Here is a 20,695-nt window from a genome sequence, read left to right on the forward strand (position 1 = left end):
TAGATCACCTCTAATTTTTGTCTGCCTGCACTGCACAATTTTGTCATTCATATTTTTACTCCTACAGTAGTTTCTCCTTATTGGGATCATTATATTCATCCCACCCTTGTAATGTAGCATGTAGTGTTAAAGGGCAATTAAATCATTCATTTTCAACAAATGCTGTCTTACTCTACAACATATGTTATCAGCTAAAGGTGAAAAAGAAGAAGAAAGAAAGAATAATAAGAAGAAAATTATTTCTCACTCCCTCTTAAGCTTTCCTCTTTACCCTCCATCTCTTTCTTTCTCTCTTTTTGTCACTTCCTACTTTCTCAGATCTGGACTGTCACCCTCACAAACACACACATGAGAAGCGATCACTTAACTGCTTCATTCTTGTGGGGTGCGCCATGTCAACCACGCTCACTCACACCTTTCTGTTCAGAGATTTGCCCTTTTTTACTTCCTCTTCCTCAAATGTTGAAATGCTGCAGTGTTGTAGGATGATATCAAGGTGAACCCTGATGTCATCCTTGTGGCCCTCGCAGATACTCTACCAAACCAGGGCTGCATTTTCCACACTTTCTACTGGTTTTGTAAATCGATGTAGTCAACCCCACCACTAGGCCAAAGCTTTGCCTGTCTGCACACGGACGTGACTGGACCGGATAACATCCTGCAAGTCTGGAGGCTAGTTTTTGTGTTTTTAATTAATATTATTTAGAATTGTACAGGTTTACAGAGGTTAATGAGAATGGAGTATCTGTCTTGGCTTTGATTATTGCCTGCACAACTCTCAGTCACTCCCCTCAAGTTTTTGTTTTTTTCTTATAAGTATTCTGTTTGTCATGTCTTATCCACATACCCATTTCAAACATGTTATTTTGATATGTGTTCCCAGGGTAGTTCACATCACCTTTATTTACTTTTATCATTCAAATTATCAGGTATGCATGAGCTGCTGTCTCCCATTAAGTGAGAGGAGAGAATGTTATAGTAAAAGGAACGGCATTGCTTAGTTTTCAGCCCCGCATTCTGTGGTTTCCAAAAACAAACTCTCACCCGTCTTCTAACCTCTGTGCATGTTGTATGTTATCTTTCCTTGTTAGACAGAGAACTGCAAGGCTATATTATGATTGAGAGAGGTGATATTGTCAAAGATGAAAAATGCACAGTTAACAGCAAGACCTGAATGCATTTGTCACCATAAAAAAGCCCCCATACTGATTGATGAAGGCACAACAGCTGGCAATGCAATGAAAAGTGAAATGATGATCCATATTTTTTGGCAAAGTGCAAGACAGTCTTAACACCCAAACAGTATTTCACCTAATTTATCACCTTTTTCGCTCATTAGATCCATGATTAATAATACCAGTTTGTAATGTGGAAAATGAGCTAGGTAACACAATAAGGTTGCATCGCTGAAAAGCACTATGTAATGAGCATTTCAATTAGCATTAATGTCGTGATAGCACAGCCAGACTTAATCTTAATGCATGTGTAGAATGTAGATTAAATACATGCTTTTGATCAGACACACCTTGATAAAGCTCCATGTCACTCACTGGTGGTGTAAAATTAAAGCTGAACAGACACGCTTACATTACATATAAAGAGTATAATAATTGGAGGTGTTAAGGAAATTTTTAAAAAAAGCACCACTTCTGCACCATGATTCATTCACCCTGAGTCATTCAGCACACGTAGGGTTAAAGTATAGCTGCAACGTCTTACTGCAGTGTCTAAAGCATTTGGTTGATCGTTACAGTGTACGCCAGGAGAAGCAAAGGGGGGAAAAAACATCTCTCTCTAATACTTACTTTTTTCTTCCAAAAATCCTTTTTATTGCATTTTATAACATTTGGCACAGTACAAATTCTTGGTGCTTTTACAAGATAAACCTGTAAAGATCGACACTGACCTTTTTTCGGTTTTTGTTAAAGAAAGTCTTCTCAGTATAAATACTTTTTTCTTATCACTGCATTCTCTGTAGCATGATGTAAAAATCACACGGAATGCCCCTTTTTAAAACAAGACTACCCTCATTTGTCAAAGTCAAGACAGCATTTTAAACAACTCATCGTTTTAAATAGAAGTTACAAGTTAGAAAATAGTTTCAATTTATTTTTTAATATATGTTTCTCTATCACCAGCCCATGGTAGTTTCAATTTGTCCATATATATATATATATATATATATATTTATATATATATAAATTTATTTATAAGCATGTACAACAAGAAATCATCAGTCTTTTTAAGTTTGCACTCTGTACAAAAAAGTTTCTGTCCTCTTCGTTGTGCATTCTATTGCATGATTTTGTAAGGAAATGATGAAGTGGGGGCATGGGACGTCGGTGGGGGGTGGGAGCTAAAGACCTAGGAAATGGAGCGGGAGACTTTTGGGGCCTTTTTAAATCTGAGTCTCCTGTACTTTCTCCTTTGTATGAGTTTTTATGACAAAGGGCTCAGCCATTGCTGTGATGGTGCTGGGCAAGGTTCGAGGCAAAGAGTTCCCAACATTGTTGTCTGTCCATTTAGTCCCATAGCCAGATGGTTTGTAGGTGTTGTATTTGGGCTTTGAAGTGCTGTAGTCCACCTTATGGGGGCTGTAGTCCATCTTTTGTGGACTGTAATCAAGTTTAGGTCTCTGAACGTGTGGACTGAAGTCAGACTTAAAGGCGCTGTAATCCGCTTTGTGAGGGCTGAAGTCGGTCTTGAAGGCGCTGTAATCAGTTGCAGTCTTATGGGGAGTGTAAGGGTCCTTGGGTTTGTAGGTACTGTCAGTTTTAGATCTCTGGGCACTGTAGTCTGTTTTGGGTTTAGGTTGAGTGCTATAGTCGGGCTTGAATGGACTGTAATCAGGTTTAACTCTTGGATGAGTGCCAAAGTCGGGCTTGAATGGACTGTATTCAGCCTTGGGTTTATGCTGCGAGTTGTAGTCTGATTTTAATGGGCTGTAGTCATGTTTAGGTTTCGGTTGGGTGCTGTAATCTCGTTTGAATGGGCTGAAGTCAGTCTTCTGCCTAGGATGAGTGCTGTAATCTGGTTTGAAGGGGCTGTAGTCTGATTTAGTTTTAGGGTGAGTGCCAAAGTCTGGTTTGAATGGGCTGTATTCTGCTTTAGGTTTGTGAGTGCTGTAGTCCTGTCTAAATGGGCTATATTCAGGCTTTGGTCTATGAAGGCTAAAATCTGGTGTAGACTTGTGAGTGCTGTAATCTGGGATGAATTTATGGCTACTGAAGTCCATATTTGGCTTATATGTGGTATACTCAGCCTTCGGTTTGTGAAGAGTGAAATCAGGCTGGGGTTTGTATTCGGCCTTGGGTTTGTGAAAGCTGTAGTCAGTCTTGTGGCTGATAAAGTCCAGTTTGTGTATGCTGTTATGGTCCCGAATTTCAGGCAATGCAAGACCTGTCTCTTGAGCTGCAGATGCTGGTGGTGGAAGGTCTTGGTCATCCACCTGTATAATCTCCACAGCACGTGCAGCTGCCACTGTGCTCCTCTGTTGGTGGCGCTTTCTCAATTTGTAGAAGGCGATGAGCATAACAGCAGCCAAGAGTGTCACTGCAACAAAACATCCTATTATGATCTTAGTGGTCTTCATCACTTCATCCAGGCTAGGACCAGATTTACCTGGCTTGCCAGTGGCACCTTGGGGTCCTGGTGCCACAGATGGCTTAGCTGCACCAAGTGGGCTATCAGTGCTTTGCAGCAGGACAGTTGGTGTGGAGATGAAGACTGGCTGAAAGACGGAAGGAGAAGCAGTTGTAGTTGTTGTCCCTAGGCCTACACCTCCTCCAGCCACCCCAGCCCCTGCAGCGGCAGCTGTGGTTGTGGTGGTTTTGGGTTTGGGCATCTCAGTAGTTGGCCCCAAGACCTCCACAGTCACCGTGGTAAAGTAACTCAAGTTGGATGTGTTGAGCTCAGCTGCACTCACGTTGAGGTAGGCTGAGGCGTTTGAGTTCCCAGCTGCATTGGACACCATGCAGGTGTAAGTGCCTGTGTCTGCAGCAAGAACATTTGAGAAATTAAGGGTACCATCATTTAGCACTGATATCCTTGGGTGACTAGAGGCATGTGTCAGGATAGTCCCATTGGGTAGGAGCCAGCGCACTGAAGACAATGGGGCTGTACGACAACGAAGCTCAGCCACTCGCCCTGCTGAGATGTTCAAGTCCCTTGGTGCATCGGCAATGAATGGTGCAGAACACTGGACTGCAGCCCCCTCACCACGATCCACGTCAACCAGCTGTCGACCTCTCATGCTGGCAGGTGAGTGGCAGCGTCCACAGCAAGTTGAATTAGTAGGGATGTACTCCCTTAGCCACTGTGCTAACCATACAGCCTCACAACCACAGTTCCAAGGATTATGGTGGAGATGGAGTTCAACCAGGTACCTGAGCGGAGAGAACAGATCATGTGGCACAGCGCTCAGATTATTATGGGCAAGATTAAGCTCCACCAACGAAGATAGGTCGTCAAAAGCATTGCGCTCTATCACTGTGATTTGTGAGTTCATCACCCATAGCTTTTTCAATGAGCGCAGACCTTTGAAGGAGCCCGGCTTTATCTCTGTGAAGTGATTTTCAGAGATCTCCAGCTCCTCCAGGCCCTTGAGGGGACTCAAGTTTGGCAGATCACCTTTTATGTTGCACATGCCCAGGTTGAGGTACTTGAGGTTTTGTAGGCCCTCAAAAGCTCCTTCTGAGATGTACTCCAATTTCCGTAACTCTCCCAGGTCCAGTCGCATGAGGGAGGGCACTCGGTTGAAGGCGTAAGAGGGGATACTTTCAATAGGGTTGTTCCTCAGCCATAGTTCTCTTAGTTTGGACAGGTACTCAAAGGCCCCACTGGGCACCACTGTCAGTCGGTTGTCAAATAGCTCCAGTGTGTTGAGACTAGTAAGTCCATTAAACGCGCCCACCTCAATCTGGCGTATGGCATTTCGCCCAAGCTGGAGCACCTCAAGGTGGTGCAGGTGCCGGAAGGAGTCAGCCTGCACCGCCTCAATGGCGTTTTCCATTAGATTGAGGTGTCGCGTGTTGGCAGGAATGCCGGGGGGCACACGGGTGAGGCCACGTCGGGTGCACACCACCTTCCCCTGCTGATTACTGCAGGAACACTGCGGTGGACAGCCCTGGGGTCCCTGAGACACCGCCGCCCCCGCCAAGGCCAGGGAGGCGCTGCTCCACGCTCGCGCCATCAGGAAGACTACACAGAGCAGGGCGGCTTTCCTGGCACGATGCACAGCTACCCGCCCCAGGAGACTCATGATGTGGCACGTTCATAATTCAGCATCATCTGGGGGGGGAGGTTGGGGGTGTTTAGGGGTGGTATATGGGGGCTTTGGGGGGAGGGAAAGGAACTGGTTTGCCGGTGGTAGAGTTAAGGGGACCAGAATAGAGAGATTCAGGAAACTGAAGAGCACAAGGGGAGAATGTGGGTTTTGGGTCTTTGCTAAGGAGCAAGAGGGCTTGACCTATGCTCAGTAAAGTAATGCTTTTATTTCCATGTGCTCAGGGACAGAAAGAGAAAGGGCTGCCTTTTCTGAAGCGTGTGTATGAGAAGGACATGATGGTAAATTAAGCAACCAAAAACCGTACTACAAGACAAAAGGGAGGGGTAGGGTAGTACAAATTGATGCAAAGAGGGGTTGAAACACTAGACACCTACCTCAGGTTATTATTACAGGTCCTTGAACTGAGATATATAGCTTCCCTCCTGTTTGCAACCAGAAAGAGCTGTGGTATCACATAAGATGTATTTATATCCCAAGAGCAGCAATGAAAGCCTTTTTATATTTGCTCTGTCGAAACAGGTATCAATGCCAAAGAACTTAACAAGAGCTAGTTTGTAAATCCACACATCCAAAGAGAAAGGTTCGAAGGCCCTTTGTGAATGTTTTTTTTTCTCCCTTTCCTTTTTGATTAGGAAAAAAAGAAAAAAGAAAAAAAAAGATTGCAGTTAGGAATCCAGTCAGGCTCCCAAAGCGGCAGCGCTCCCTTGCTCGCTTCTTGCTGTCGGTTCCTCTTTTCTTGCTTGTCCTTGGAATCCGACAGTTGATCCCCCTGCTAGACACCTTACCCAGGTCTCCATAGCACAAACGAATGCACTAACACACATGCACAATTTTTTGTGCCCCAAAAGCCAAGACCGAAAGGACAAAAAAGGGGAGGAAGATGGGGGTGGGATTGGAGAAGGTTGAATGAAAATTCCACAGTCCTTTCCAGTGTTCTTCTCCTTTTTTCTGTTTTTGTTGCAGTGCTCAGGAGGGGAGGTTGACAAACTGGGATAGAAAAAAACAGACCCCTCCTCTCTGTATTCCTCTGTTCACTTTTTAGTGGTCAATCAGTTGGTCGGTTGATCAGTCTGACAGCCCTTTTCCCTCTCTGACTCTCTTTCCCCTCTCTCAATGTGGCGTCGCGTCCTCTTCAGTTTTCTTTTTTTTTTCTTTTCTCCTCTGAGAATGCTCAGCAGGAGTTGAAAGGGCTAGGCGAATCACACTGCCTTCATTAGCTTCTTCCCCCTCTTAACTAGCCACACGCTTGAGTGTCGGCAGCCGCGGTGGCAACAGCAGCAATTGGAAACGCGCACACACCATCCATGCGAAGCACACAGCAGCAGTAGCAGCAAGCACACACAGCAGCAGCTGCAGCCTGCCTCCCTTGCACTTCCCAATAATCCGTCAATTTCTTCAGAGAGGGAGTGGGGTGGGGGATGGAAGGGGGTGCTGGGAGGAGTGGGGGTGTTGTAGCTGGGTTGATTGAGGTGGGCTGGAGGGAGGAGGGGTGGTGCGCAGTTTCTCCTTCCTCTCTCCGGCTTGTTTCTTTTTTCTTGTTTTCCAGTTCTTTTTTTCTCCCTCCTCTCCTTCTGGTGATCAGCACCCCCTCACTAATGCAGTGTCCGACTGGGAAGAGGAGCAAGACGAGGAAAGCGAGTGCTGGCTGAGCGCGGCTTACAGGCGTGACGTTAACAGTAGCGTCGATGTGGAAAGGATCCGTTGTAGCAGCAAAAGAGAGAGCGTGCGCCGGCTTGGATCCTCTCTCTCTCTCTCTCTCACTTTTGCGCTCTCTCGCTCCCTTACTCCCTCCCTCTTTCTCTCTCTACGCCTCTCCCTCACTTTCGCTCTTTCTCTCACTCTCTATCTCCCTACCTCCCTCCCGCTCACTCTGCAGTGTCCTAAGGTAGTTGGGTGAGCTCAAAGCACTCAGACCTTTTTAGAGATCTACCTCTTCAAAAAACCAGTTTGCTCCTGCTGTCCTCCACTCCTTTTTTTAATGCTCACAGTCTCTTGTTCTGTGGCTTTCTGGGGCTTTGTGTGGCTTGGGGGAATAGACACGCTGTCCAAGCGAAAGGCAGAAATGGACAGTGGCGTCCCCACAGCAACCAGATTTTAACCCTCTCCTCCCCAGCAATAATCCAGCCCTTCCATTGAGTGTCAAAGCTTTCCAGCATTGCTGAGGTGGCAAAGGCAGGCAGAAGGGACACTGTTTCTCTCACTCTTTCGCTTCCTCTCTCTCTCATGATGCCCTCTCTGTGTCCCTCCTCTCCTCTCTCTCTTAACTTGGATTTCACTTTATCTCCCTTTGCTCTCTCACTCCTTTAGTTTTGTCCTTTAGTGGAAAATAGAGGAACATGAATGGACTGCTGACGCATCCTGCTTGAAGCAGTGCTTTGTTTTGATGCAGTATGTTTTTGTGCATTAACCCCCCAGCCCCCAACCCACTCCAGCCTCACCCTCCTTGCTGTCTTCTGTGCTCACTCTTTGTCTGTCACTCTGTCACTCCACTTTATCTCTGGCTGGTTATCTCTTTATCTCTTACAAGCTCACATTGTCACTTTTTTTAGTGTGCATGTTACTAAATCCCCTCTTCAGTTTTGTGTTTTGGGTTGGTAGGACATTAAGGCTGATTTATATCACTCTTCAGTGCAAAAAAGTTTATATTCATCCAAAAATTTGATTCTAAAACTTACTTTAGGATTTAAGAAATAAGATGTTTAAGTCAACGGGTTTATTTATTTTAGCGTGGTATGTGATATAAAATCAAAAGACAGCAAAGTTTTCTGCTCTGTGTCTACACCATCAGCGTTTTTCCGCTCTTTGTCTCCCTCCATCATGTATGCCTTTGCAGGTAGTTAGAGCACTCTAAGCAGGCAGGCCTTAACCCTCAATTTGAGCACAAACTGTCGCTTCATGAAGCACACAAACATAAAGGTCATGTTTAGGAACACAAACAATAGAAAACAAGACATGCTTTACCTTCCTGCCACAGGAGAAGAGACAAAAAAGGACCTTACTATCCCATCACCCCTCTATCTCCAAACCTCATGTCCACTAAACTAGGAAGCAATGTGGGAAATTGATGGTTGGTAAAGCTAGCTGTGACACTGCTGCTCGGTGTGTGTGTGTGTGTGTGTGTGTGTGTGTTTGGGTCTGAGCTAGAGAGTAAGCGTGAGAAAGACGGAGGGAGAGAGAGGAGAGAGAAAGCACGCCAGCTAGAAAAGGTCACACTGCCTGTAGCGCAGTACGTTATTCCCACCGGCACAGGAGTATAGAGCCAACTCCTATATTATACACACACACATATCCACACACAGACTCTCTTCTTGACTTCACTGCAGTTGAATACGAATGGGCTTCAATGAAGCACATGTAACAGAGAGGTGGCAGGCACAGGAGTATAGGGGGGGATTTTCCTTTGTTGAGAAAGAGGCTATTTCCTTTCCTTTCCACAGGGATTCCCCTGCACTATGACTATGTGGAGGGCGATATCAAAGGTGTACTGCACTGCCACCTCCTCACTGCATTCCCTAAGCAAGTGAAAACATGACTTAATGAAGTCATACATTCAATCTGGCTTGAAAAGCATCTTTTAATACAAATGCAGGATGCACGGCGGCTCAAAACATAATTTATTGATCTACTGTGTGTTAAGTCAGCTGCAAATGGTGGATCTCAGTTTGCTTAAGGATGGAAAAATCAGATGTAGTAAAGTGTGCACGCTGGCACTGCTACTTTTGTTTGTCTGTCAGATGGTGCCTGTGCGCTGTTCTGAGGTGTGCCACCATTTGATGAGCAAGTGACCCAGAATGAGTTCAGGTTGTGTCTTACCCACCCAGCACAGTACATCCCAGACTGCTATCTAACCAAAATCATCCACTGACCCATAACATGACCTGAACTGCTAGGGAAGCTCTTTTATTTTGGCCTGCACCCTGTTTCTCTTTCCTGTTTTTTCTATCCCCTCTCCATTTATGTTTGTCAGTGGACACTCTGCGTTCTCCCAACTGATGGAGCCTGGGTCATGGCCTGCCAAACTCTGTAATGCTCCACTGATCAAATGTGGGCAACCCCTTGCGTTTTAGTTTGACCTGGCTCTGAATGGCCAACGTGACTTTATGGTCAACCAATCTCTGTGATCAGAAGGTTTTCTCAAGGTCCAGCATGTGGTTGCGTGTGCACACAGCTCAAATGGCATTCCTGACATTGGCAAAGAGGTGAACCAGAAAAGCCTTTTCCAAGTGTGTGGCGTTTTAGGGGTGCATCTGAATTTTAAGTAAACTCCAATTTGGTGGTTCAGGCCAATGCTGGATTTGCTAAACTGGCTAAATTGTTTTATTTGGAGTGTCTTTCGAGGTTTAGGTTATGCCAGTGTAGCCATGCATATCTATGCACATGTTGACAAGAAGAGTGCAGTCAGGCTTTACCTCCAGGGCCTGCCGACTGATGATGGCTTGATGAGCTGTCAGATTTGTGGGACATTCATGAGGGCATGCCAGCCCCATGCCCCTGGTCGGTGACCCCAACCCTCCCTGTTTCACCTAAGGCCTTATGGAGCCACCCCTTGCACCAGGCCAGGAGGGCACTGGTTGTAGTTTGGGGGTACCACACGACCTACTTTGGTGTGGCTTGTCAGCCAGCATGTTCAGCGGGTATATACAAACATTACAGGACCATCCCCTGAGGTGGATGCTTGCAAATCTGGGCAGTGGCCAGTCACATTTAGGTCAGCAGCTTGTGTCTATTTGCATGTGTGTGCGTGTCACTTGTTCCATTTGGGTGAATGGCCTGCAGTGTTGTAGCAGCAATGACAATCAGAGTTGAGAAATGTACAGCTGATAGATCTAATGATAATGTCATTGCCTCTGCCATTGCCAGGATCAAGGATTTTTTCAATATTGGCCCTTTAGCAATCCACATATATGTATGTGTGTGTGTTTGTGTGTGTATGTGTGTGTGAGTGAGCGTGTCCTCTCAGAATCCAGTAATGTCCCAGTGACCAACTGCATACTAACCCCCCCCCCGACACACACAGACACCTCAAACTCTATGATGCTGACCTTGAGGTAAAGGACCTGCTACTAGACACCTCTTTTCCCATTTTCATTTCAATTTCCAGGAATTAATTCTGCAAGAGATTATGTCATACACACACACAAGCTGCTATCGGTGTCCTAGTAAAGGCTTAAACTGCTTGGTAGGGATTTTTTTTCTGTTTATCATTTTTTTCCATCACACACACACAAATCATATGCCAGCGTATCAAGAGATTATAATGGACGAGAGGGTTTGTTAGTGGCTTCTGTGTGCCCAGTTGCTGTTTCACCCACAAACCTGCTCAGTTGTCTTTCACTGACCTTGTGTGGCCTCCACTCAACACAGCACGTTAATGATAAGATTTTCAGATTTATCCTTTATAGAACATTCAGTGACCAGTTCATTTAATGCATTTATGTGGCACTTTTATTTAGAGGACATTGTGGGGCAGGCTAGGTTAGCCAAACAATAAATATGGTTTAATGTTTATTAGGTAATTGCTTTTAATCAAGAGACGGTGTTAAAGTGTTGCTCTGTCATTATTTCTTTAACTTCCCATTCTGCCTTTCCATGCATTTGTCACCTACTTGTCTTTTCCCTTTTGGTTTTCTCTTAATCTCCCCCTACTCTCAACTCGTCCCTTTCCCTTTTTCTCTTTTCCTTCCCTCTCCTTCTCCATGGCCTTCTTAGCATTTTTGTTACTTATTCTGCCTTTGTTCTTGCCCCCTTTCTTTTCTTTCCTTCTCTTTCCCTTTTGCTGCTCTGTTTGCTTCCTTCTTTCCTTTCTTTTTCTTTGCCTTCCTCTGTCCCTCCCCTTAGTCTTCTTGCTCTCACTCTTCCCTCTAAATTGCTACTTCCTACAATGTTCCTCTGGTCTACTATTTGCAGGCCTGTCTAAGGATAATTGTGTTTGCTCATTCGGCATATGTTTTTTTGTGTGTGTGTGTGTGAGAGAGAGTGTGTGCACTCAAATGACGGACTATATCAGGTCATAGCAACTGAAGACACACAGTGAAAGTGATTGTTTTCACTTTTTTTTCCTCTCATCCTGTGTTATTCAGTATTTGAGCTTCACTAGCAGCCATTGTCTCCAGACTAATGGGCTTCATTATGTTGAGCTGTGTTCAAACTGGCTGCCAGAGCAGGGATTAGCCCAAGTGCCATGTTAGCTGGAAGCAGAAGAAAGATACAAGTAGGTTAGCACTGTTAACCCGAACAGCATGAGCCAAGATCACAAGATAGGAGGAGATGCTTCATACACATTCAGAACTAGGAGTGTTTTTGCTTTGGTCTCTCAAATGTTCAACATTTTAAAGTTTATTGACACCAATTACTACTACATTTATTTCTAGGAATGGATTGTTCAGAAGGTGTTACTTAAAAACACTGTTTATCATTGTGCCGAGCATGTGATACAAAGTATAAGTACAAAATTTATACGTTTTCTCTCTTTGTATTTTTCTCACCGTATGCTAATGCTCCCCATGTCTTTCCCCGGCCATGTCATTGGTCAGCTGGCCTCATTAGGATTCATGGAGCATCCCTGTATGTGTGTTCATCACAATGTTGCCTTGCCAACTGCCAGGCTGTAGGAAATGGATGTCTCATTCTCAGTGCAATGTGAAGGTAAAAACATAGTAATTCACTGCAGAGAGAGAGGCTAAATCTTCTAGACTTTTAGCTCCTTCGGAGGAGGAGAGATGCTGTCTTCATTCAGATTCACCCCTCCCTATCCTTTTTCCACTTTTATGTCCTTGGCTTGGTCAAAACAAAATTCCCAACTACCGAGTTATTTACTCTGCAACATTATGTATGACATTTGTCCCATGCTGGGCTTTTGAATTACTTCTGCTTGTAATTGTTCTCACAGGCTAGAATGGGAATCAAAACAGTGATTTATTGTGCGTACTAACAAACGCTTTGCTCTTAGTTTGTCTCTAAAACTGCATAATAACATGGAATCCATATATGTAGACCGTATTTACCCACCATGTCATCTCTAGGGTGGTGATCTTTTGTTGTGCTCAAGCAGCTGCCTTGACCTTCAAATACCCTTCTCTCCTTTAAAATCACAGCTACAGTTACCTTCTTTGCGGTGTTAGTGCTGTGAAACTGTTAATCCCAGAATCTCAATCAAGCTTCATGTTGGGTAGGATTAGCCCTCCTGAGGCCTGGTACTGCACAGACCCAGGAAAGGAAGAGGAGAGTGAAACAGCTTTTCATCTTTTCAAATCCACCTGGCCACACCCAGATTATGGCAGCACTGTCAAACCACATAGAGAAAAATGTGTGTGCATGCCAATAATCTTTATTTTTCAGTTCCGTCTGTTCGTGTTTATAAACTTATTTGTCTCTCTTACTTTGTAATTTGCCTTGTGCTAGATATCTTAGCTCAGACACCACACAATACTGCAAAGTGCTTTCCAATGACTTTCCAACAGAGCGTTTTTCAAATATGCTTCCAATTTGGATTTCATTACTGATAGTTGCCTGTCTGCCTTATCTGTGTTCAAATGAACTATCTGTTCTACGATGTGAGTGGAATAACAAGAAACACACACTAGTGTACAGGGTTCCTCTGTGGTTTGGAAAAGTCTGGAAAAGTGGGGAATTTAAATTTCCAGGTCTGGATAAGTATAAAACAGAAATGCTTCCAGTAGACTTGTTTGTGTGTCTGAGTGTGTGTACAGGAGATGCATTTTGTGTGTGTATTTGTATTCTCCAATGTGGCGACTCACCTCCCAGCCAGTTATTTTTCCTGTGTAATATCCGCTGTCTCTCTGCCTCCATTTTTTCCCCATATTGGGGATTTGAGAAGCCAAGCTAAGTGTGTCTAATCTATGAGCGCAGCCAGCGCAGCATCAAATGTTTGGTGGCGATGTACCTGCAGCTTCCCACAATAGAACACTTCAGCAGCTGTCCACCCAAGCAGGTAGGAGACAATGCATGATATGAAGGGCTGGAGGTTGAGAAACAGACACCCGAGTGGACATTGACATTGCTGCTAAATGACTGTGGCAAAATGGAAAAAGGAAGTAATGTGGCAAAAATCATACATTTTAGATTAAGGAAAGAGCAAAGAAAGATAGAAGTGGAATATGCTCCCCCCACCACCACCACCTCAACTCGCTCCTTAACTCCAGACCCTGCGACCTTGCTTAAATGTGTTTTCTGTAGCAGTGCAATCAGGGTTATCCCCCTCGGAGGTAGGCTACGGCTAGGGGCCAGCAGGGTCCCGGCTATGAAGGGAACTGGGGGGAAAAGCAGCAGGCAGCACTTTCTAAATTGAAGTCAATAACACAGCAGTCCATTCTATCAGAGCCAGTCCTCCCACACAGTCCGCTTGCAGTCACTAAGGAGGGTTGAGGGTAGGATGTCGATTGAGTTCTCCAGAGTACCACCTCGCATGGCAACGTGTTTGTATGGGTGAAGGGAAATATTGGTGTCACGGAAGGGAGGCGTGTCACCAATGCTGTTCACACTTGTACTTGTTTAAAAAGAGCAGACATTAATTTTGATTGTCATTTCCACGTATTTGTGTGGTTGATGATTCTAAAGCAAGAATTCAACCTGCATTGTGGAACTTTTGTCTCCCCCTTCTGGCAAACACTGTTGACCTGCTTGTGAGGCCATAGGCTCCACCACACTCCTCTCTGCTGAAGACAACTCTGTCACTATGGTGCCTCACCCTCTACAACTTTGGCAATACTGTGAAATACCGAGCAGTTTATCTGGCGGTGATAAACTTTATCAGCATTTTGTGAACTTGTTTGGCAAGGGTTTGAATATAACAGAACCTCATTTATATGTGAAAGTCCTGCAATGCACGTTTAACTAGTGCAAGAAAATTAAAAATACATACTTGGAAACACTGGGATTGGAATGAATTAAACAAACCTGACCAAATGCCCTGAGCCTGCTACATTGAAGTGCTTTTCTTCTGCAACCAGCTGCTGTATGAAATCTTGCCAGTGTAGGCATATCTGAGACACAGATGCACACACAGCCTTATTTTGCCGTTAATCCCTTTTCGCATGTTAGCACTTCTACATAGCTTTGGGGATTAAAACTGGTATGGTTGGCCTGCCCTGAGCAGAAGTAGGAAAGGAAATTAGCGGCTGGTAGAGGGTAGACATCCGGCTGACATGAGTTTGCCTGCGTGTGCGGTAACCTTACATAAATTGTATTTGAATCTGTTGGCAACTATGTAATGCTTACTGGCACATCCGCACAGCATGAAACAGGCATGATTTGTTTGGAAGCTAGCATTTTTTGCTTGCTTCTGCTGAGGCAAATGCTAAAAAAAAAAAAAAAAAAAAAAAAGTCAACCAGCTGCAGTTTTGATGTTACCACAAGTGTGCTGACATGCTTTTGTGTGTTATGCTTTTTACAGGCAAAGGCAGGTCTATGATTAAAATCTGATTTCAGTTCTTGAGACGGTAGGATTTTTAGCCTCTGTATATAAATGACCCATTTAATATTTGTGCAAGACTATAAATCTGTTAGCGACAGATTGTCCGTGAGATGGATTCATAACTGTCATGTGCTAACCCCAGTGTCAAATTGCTCCTGCTCTCACCCCAGTATCTGGAGAAAAGAGCCACACGCTCAGTCACGTATGCTCACATTCAGATAAACGTCAGTGGTTTTATAATACTGTGAATTGTTTACATTATACATGATATCAAGGGAATGGGCTAGCTGAAGTGTGAAGCTATTCCTCATCCACATGCTCTTTAACTTTTAAACATACACACAGAGAAGTTCTGTTGTATGTCCACAACAAATTGAAAGCTGTCATCTTTACATTTTGTAGCTAAGTGCATCCCCATATGCTTCTTCTATCACATCTCTTGAGCTTTTGTCCCTTGTTATTCAGTCATTGTTTGCTGGTAGGCATTTTATAGATCCATGCTGCCGCCCTGCCTACCAGTTCCCCTGCTGATGCTGTCTCTGTTCTCTCTGTCGGTTCTCTCACTGATGGCTTCAGTCTAGGTCACTTGCACTCTTGCTGTGTTTATTGGTGTGTGGCCTGGTTATTTTTTTTCCCCATAATAACCCTTCACCCCACACATAGGAATGGCTTGACACATGGATGAACAGTGGTAATTTCCCAAGGCAGTCATTGATTTCACTTTCATTTTCCTGCCACTCATTGTTGACATCCTGCCGAAATTATAACTCTGATTCAAAACCTATTGCTTCAGTGGATCATTGTTCTTATTTGCATGTCAAGTAATCTGCAATAACAAACAGTTAGGGAACCAAATTTAGGCACAGTGTTGAGAAGTGATTTAGCCAAGCATGTGTGCCATTGATTGTAATTTCAGCAATAGCCCTAAAATATAAATAGCGCTCTTAGTATTTGGATATGCGGCATGTAAGTTTGTGCCTCTACAACTCTGCTCCCTTAATATCAGAACAAAAATACCAAATTTAATGACTGCAGTACTTTCACACCATTGCTCTTATAGATGCAAATATTTTATGTTTTTCTCCACTTCATACAATCTCTTTAAGTCTTAACTCGGATGTGCAGCAGACTCATTCAAGTTGTGTTTTTCTTGCTGGCAAAACTTGTGTCTACGTGTGCATTTTAACAGGCACGTTTAGTTTGGAGATGACTTTGCTGATTTAACAGTCTGGACCCTCCTATACGAGGGCTGCCATTTGTTTTTTCTTGTCACCTATCACTGTTCTGCCATCCATCTGTTAGTGGCTCAGCTGTGCACAGCAATAAATGGCTGAAAATTGATGAAACCACTGGGGCACATTGGTTTGAATTTTCTTGTGAGGAAACAATTGAGCTTTCCACTTATTCATTCAGTGGAAATACCATGAGACAACATCCCATGAGCAAAGAGTTTTTACTTTGTCAAAGATGCCCCATTGGGTATTTATGCAGTAAGTCTGGGCAACAGTAGTGTTGAGCTGGCCACAAAATTGTTGCAGCTTGTAACTCCAATGATACAGAAGTGGGGTGTCTGCTTTTGCCTGTGGCCACATTGTTGAAATTGAATTTGAAGTGTGTGTGTGTGTGTGCCCGCCACTGCCTGTTTTGAAGTGAGTGTTATCCATCCAATTTTGGAAACAAAATTGTCATATCACACACCTGGTGGTGTTAAAAGCCCTCCTGTAGGAAACATTGTGTTCTACGCCAGATCTATCGAGCACACAATCACATGCTGTTCATACTGCCTTGACTGTGTATCTGTTGTTTGCTACAGTATAAGTGCTAAATGTTTTGCACATTTGTGTTCAGTCATATGCTTGCACACACGTGTGCGAGTGCTTGACAGTCTTCACTGCACTGACTTTTTTTTTGATCAGATAAAAAGAAGAGGGAAAAAAAAAAATTACCAGCTGATGTTGTCATAGTTGAGTGAGAAGATTTGTAACCATAGTAACGGCACCTTTCAAAGATGGATAGCCTTAGAAAGTTTTTATTCTAAGTTATTTTATCTATTTACTAAACAACAAAAGAAGGTTCATGTATCCATCACACTGCGGTGTCCAGTGACATCACTTGGTTTAAGGACACCTTTGATGCTCTTTTGTTCATGTGCCCTCGTGAATGACTCAGTCTTCCTGCACATTGTTCTGAGCTTATAAAGTGATGAACACGTTACCACTACAAGGAACTTTACGAATGTGCTGCAGCGCTGACACAAGCCCTCGCCTGTAAAAAGTAAAAAGTAAAAGGACTGACATAGTTGACTGATTCATGCCTGAGTCATTGCTCTCCTCATACTAAGGAAGCCAGCTGCTGAATGCATTTAATGTAATGCTGTTAAAGACTATTATTTGAACCATGTTAAGATATTTGATCTTTTTGTTCTCTCTGTTTGGGAGTTTTGTAATATATTTAAATGAAAGGAGTGTAACATATATATATATATATATATATATATATATATATATATATATATATATATATATATATATATATATATTGTTAAAAATAAATTATATATTCCCTGAAATTAGAATTATGCCTTGATAGAAATTTGCGGCCATGCCAGCCCAGCCCTACTGCCTGATGAATGAATAGTTAAATGAAACTTTCATTGCTCGTCCTGTATCTTCCATGTCTCTCTGTGCAGATTCTCCAGTCAGAGCATGTCCTCTGATGCTGATTAGCAGCATCTGTGTTTCCGTAGCCTTGTGGGGCGGAAAGAGGAGGAGAAGCGGCGGGAGAGGAAAAAACAAAAAAACAAACTTGCGCTTTCACCATTCTCTTTCGTCATTTGTGGCCTCTTCTAGGTTTTCTCTGTCTTCCTCCTCCCATCCCTCACTTTTCTACTTCTCTTTTTTTCTTTCTCTCACTCGCTCTAAATCTCATTCCACAAATGTTAGCCCCATTTCTCTCCCTTGCCTCCTCATTATGGAGGTGTTTGGAGGCCCACTCTTGTTTTTCCTCCTCGAATGGCAGGAGGAAAACAGGGGAAAGGGATGATCGGAACTAAGTCGCAGAGAAAAGTGTTAACAAACAGAGGATGTCATATTAGAAACTTAATCATGGTTTGGAGGCTTACTTCGAACATTAACAATAAAGAATAGAAGCAAGCTTGCTTTCCCATGAACAGTGTGGTTTTAATAAGTCAAATAAATGCAGCGCAAGCAATCTTCTGATGCTTGTGTAGTATGTTCAGGAGTGTGATCATCGTATTAGCATTTCCTAATCCAAAATGCAGTTAAAGCTAAAGCCAAAAATATAACCCTCTTAACTTTAAAGTTCAGCACTCCATTAGCCAGTGCACTATTGTACTGCGGTCCAAGTATCTGTTCCGCTCATACTACAGCTCAAATATTCACTAAGGAAAATTACTAGCAAGAGAGGATAACGTGCAGCTGCTTAATCTTCCATTCTCCAAACCTATAATATAGCTCTGTTTTATGGTTTGTTCCTAAAGGTGTGCCTGCTCACCAAGCTCAGGTGCAAGGTGGCTGTGATCTCATTTATTTTATGTGGGATTGATTAGATTAACTACCATGAACAGGTATTAGTATATTATAGTCAAAAATACATTGCAGCTGAAGAAATAGACAAATCATATTTTCCAATGAATCGTCATTTGCAGTGCAGTGACACACTAACTGCGTGGCTCGTAAATAGCTATGACTCTCCCTTCTCCTATCTTTCTCACACACACACAGCCACACACCACCCATCTTAATCCCTGATCTCATTTGTTGATCTTCATTTGCCATTTATGTGATGGAACGTGTGGAGAGGTTGAACTGGATTGGCAAAATTGAAGAATGATTATAGGATGATTTGTTGCAAGGCTTTTTTTAAAATCTTGTATGCCTCTGACTGGGGTCAGATCATCATTTCCTATTATATGATCTCTGACTAGCTGTTGGCATGAAAGATAAATTTTACTTAGCTATAATATTCTCTTAGTTGTCACAGTCTTGTAGACTTCTGGATCTGTGCTTTTATACAATCCCTTTGGAAATTAAACGTGACTAGAATAAGTTTAGTTGGATGAAGTCAGAATGCCTTTTTGTCTGCTTGACTCGTGACAGCCTCCAACCTGCAATATGAACTCTTTACTGTACCCGATAGTTTATAGCAACATGGAGTACCTCTTCAGGAGCTCGTCTGCACCACTTTTCCCACACTCAAACTTCAACCCCTGCCTAACAACTCTCCAACCAGCTGAGCAACCGGTCGCTGCCTCTCGTTGTGACAAGCACACAGAAATTGACAAAAAGCCATGTTGAAAAATGCCTCTGTCGGCCCTTTTCCTCCCCCTTTTTTCCCTCTCCCCTCATTCCCTCACTCTGTCAGCACAGGCAGGGTCTGGAAGGACAGAAATGGCTTTTTGAGTGACACAGGCTGGCTGTGCCATTTGCTGTGTCAACTGGTGAAAGAGGATAGAAAAGGGGGTGGAGACATTCTCGCTCCCCCTACCCCCCCCCACCCCGAGGTCATTGAAATCCAGATAACATTGCAACAATGCCAGTAGGTGCAAAAATGCTTTTGACAGTGCTATGGAATGTTTTGTCCTCCACACATTTTTTCTCCATTGATGGAGCACTTGCGTTTAGCTGTCACTCGCTGATCAAACGTGTCTTAGAAGAATTCGGAATTTCCGTAGATTCTATAAGCCAATAACGAATAATGAAATGAACCAATACATCCAATATTTATCACACCTTCTGTGTTTGTTCCTAATGTGGACTGTTGTGCCGAATTCCTCCCTTAGGAGCATTTTCCATTGTAGAAAAGAAAAAACAGCCTTAATTGTTTTAGCGTAGTCCGATTCTTGATGTTGTCAATTTGTCCTTACTCTTCATTATCCTGTCTATGACAAGACTCCAGCTGGGGTTGGTGCTATAAGGGTTCTATAATGTCTTCATCAGCTACAGCTGTCCGCACACTGAAAGGTCCAGCAAAGAATCATGTAACTCCACAGGTTTCCCTATGTAGGGGCTGTCTATGGCACCCCAACATAATTTGGTCATTGCTGCCACAGATTCATAAATATTTAAAATTCCATCATGAAGTCTTAAATTGATTCATAAAACTGTGGCAAGTAGAGCATGAGTGAAGAAACATCTGCTCATGTGGTAGAATATGACTGTAGAGACGTTTGACCACCTGAACAGTCATAAGCCCCATTTAGATGGGAAAAGATTAGATTGTGAAAAGGATTTTTTGGAGGAGTGTTATTTTTGAGAGTTAAAACACCTCAAAACCTATATCACACTAATAACCCCAGACAGTCTTTCCCTACCAATATGGCTGCCTGTGCCCACTGGTAACCACATTTTAAACAACCCCCCCCTTTTTTATTTATAGTAATAAAGAGAGAAGAAGAATTAGCCCACAACATTATACTATGGTCAGTACTGGCTATTTGAACTGTCAATTGTGAAGCAGTGTTCTAAATTGGTAGTGTCACTGTTATTTCCTCTTCCTTCACGTAAATGTTGTTGCTGTAATGTTCAGTGGTTGCAAAATAGTGGTCCAGATTTACTGGTTATGTACTCCAAGGTACATGTTGGCTCTGTGGCAAAGCAATGCTGTCATTTTGAAAAGTAATGTGGCTTAATGCCCCCTCCAATCATTTTGCCCATTTCTAAGTGTGCTCAGCCTGGCTTGACTGCTCCCACCAAGCATTCACTGCTTCGGGCAGCGATTTTAAAGATTTGGACTCTTACCTCTCATTGCTTTCCAATACCCTTAGGGGCTCGAGAAGCTGGGTGTCTCAACCCAGAACACAGTGAACCTCTGGGAACCAAGTGAGAAATGCTTAAAAATCAAATTACAGTGTCCATTCCAACATGTCAAGAACTGCAATTAATTCTCAGTTTTCCACCATTTGGTTTCCATTTAGATCTGTTATAGCAAGGTTGTGTTGACAAAAAATGAAAACT

General features: G+C 43.4%; 2 protein-coding genes across 2 annotated transcripts in view; one reads left to right on the top strand and one right to left on the bottom strand.

Moving 5' to 3' along the window:
- snd1 (staphylococcal nuclease and tudor domain containing 1) overlaps positions 1–20,695 on the top strand; it is a 157,874-nt gene that overhangs the window by 66,855 nt on the left and 70,324 nt on the right. The window lies entirely within an intron of this gene.
- On the bottom strand, positions 1,053–7,258 carry lrrc4.1 (leucine rich repeat containing 4.1). The gene has a single exon (XM_046378941.1). The coding sequence runs from the start codon at positions 5,258–5,260 to the stop codon at positions 2,399–2,401; it is 2,862 nt and encodes a 953-aa protein (XP_046234897.1). The 5' UTR covers positions 5,261–7,258; the 3' UTR covers positions 1,053–2,398.

Source organism: Scatophagus argus, chromosome 22, assembly GCF_020382885.2.
Source record: "Scatophagus argus isolate fScaArg1 chromosome 22, fScaArg1.pri, whole genome shotgun sequence".
NCBI classification, from domain to species: domain Eukaryota; kingdom Metazoa; phylum Chordata; class Actinopteri; family Scatophagidae; genus Scatophagus; species Scatophagus argus.

What these genes read in the sequence shown, in the direction of transcription:
- lrrc4.1 (XM_046378941.1), bottom strand. Translation starts at nt 5,260, where the DNA reads ATGAGTCTCCTGGGGCGGGTAGCTGTGCATCGTGCCAGGAAAGCCGCC.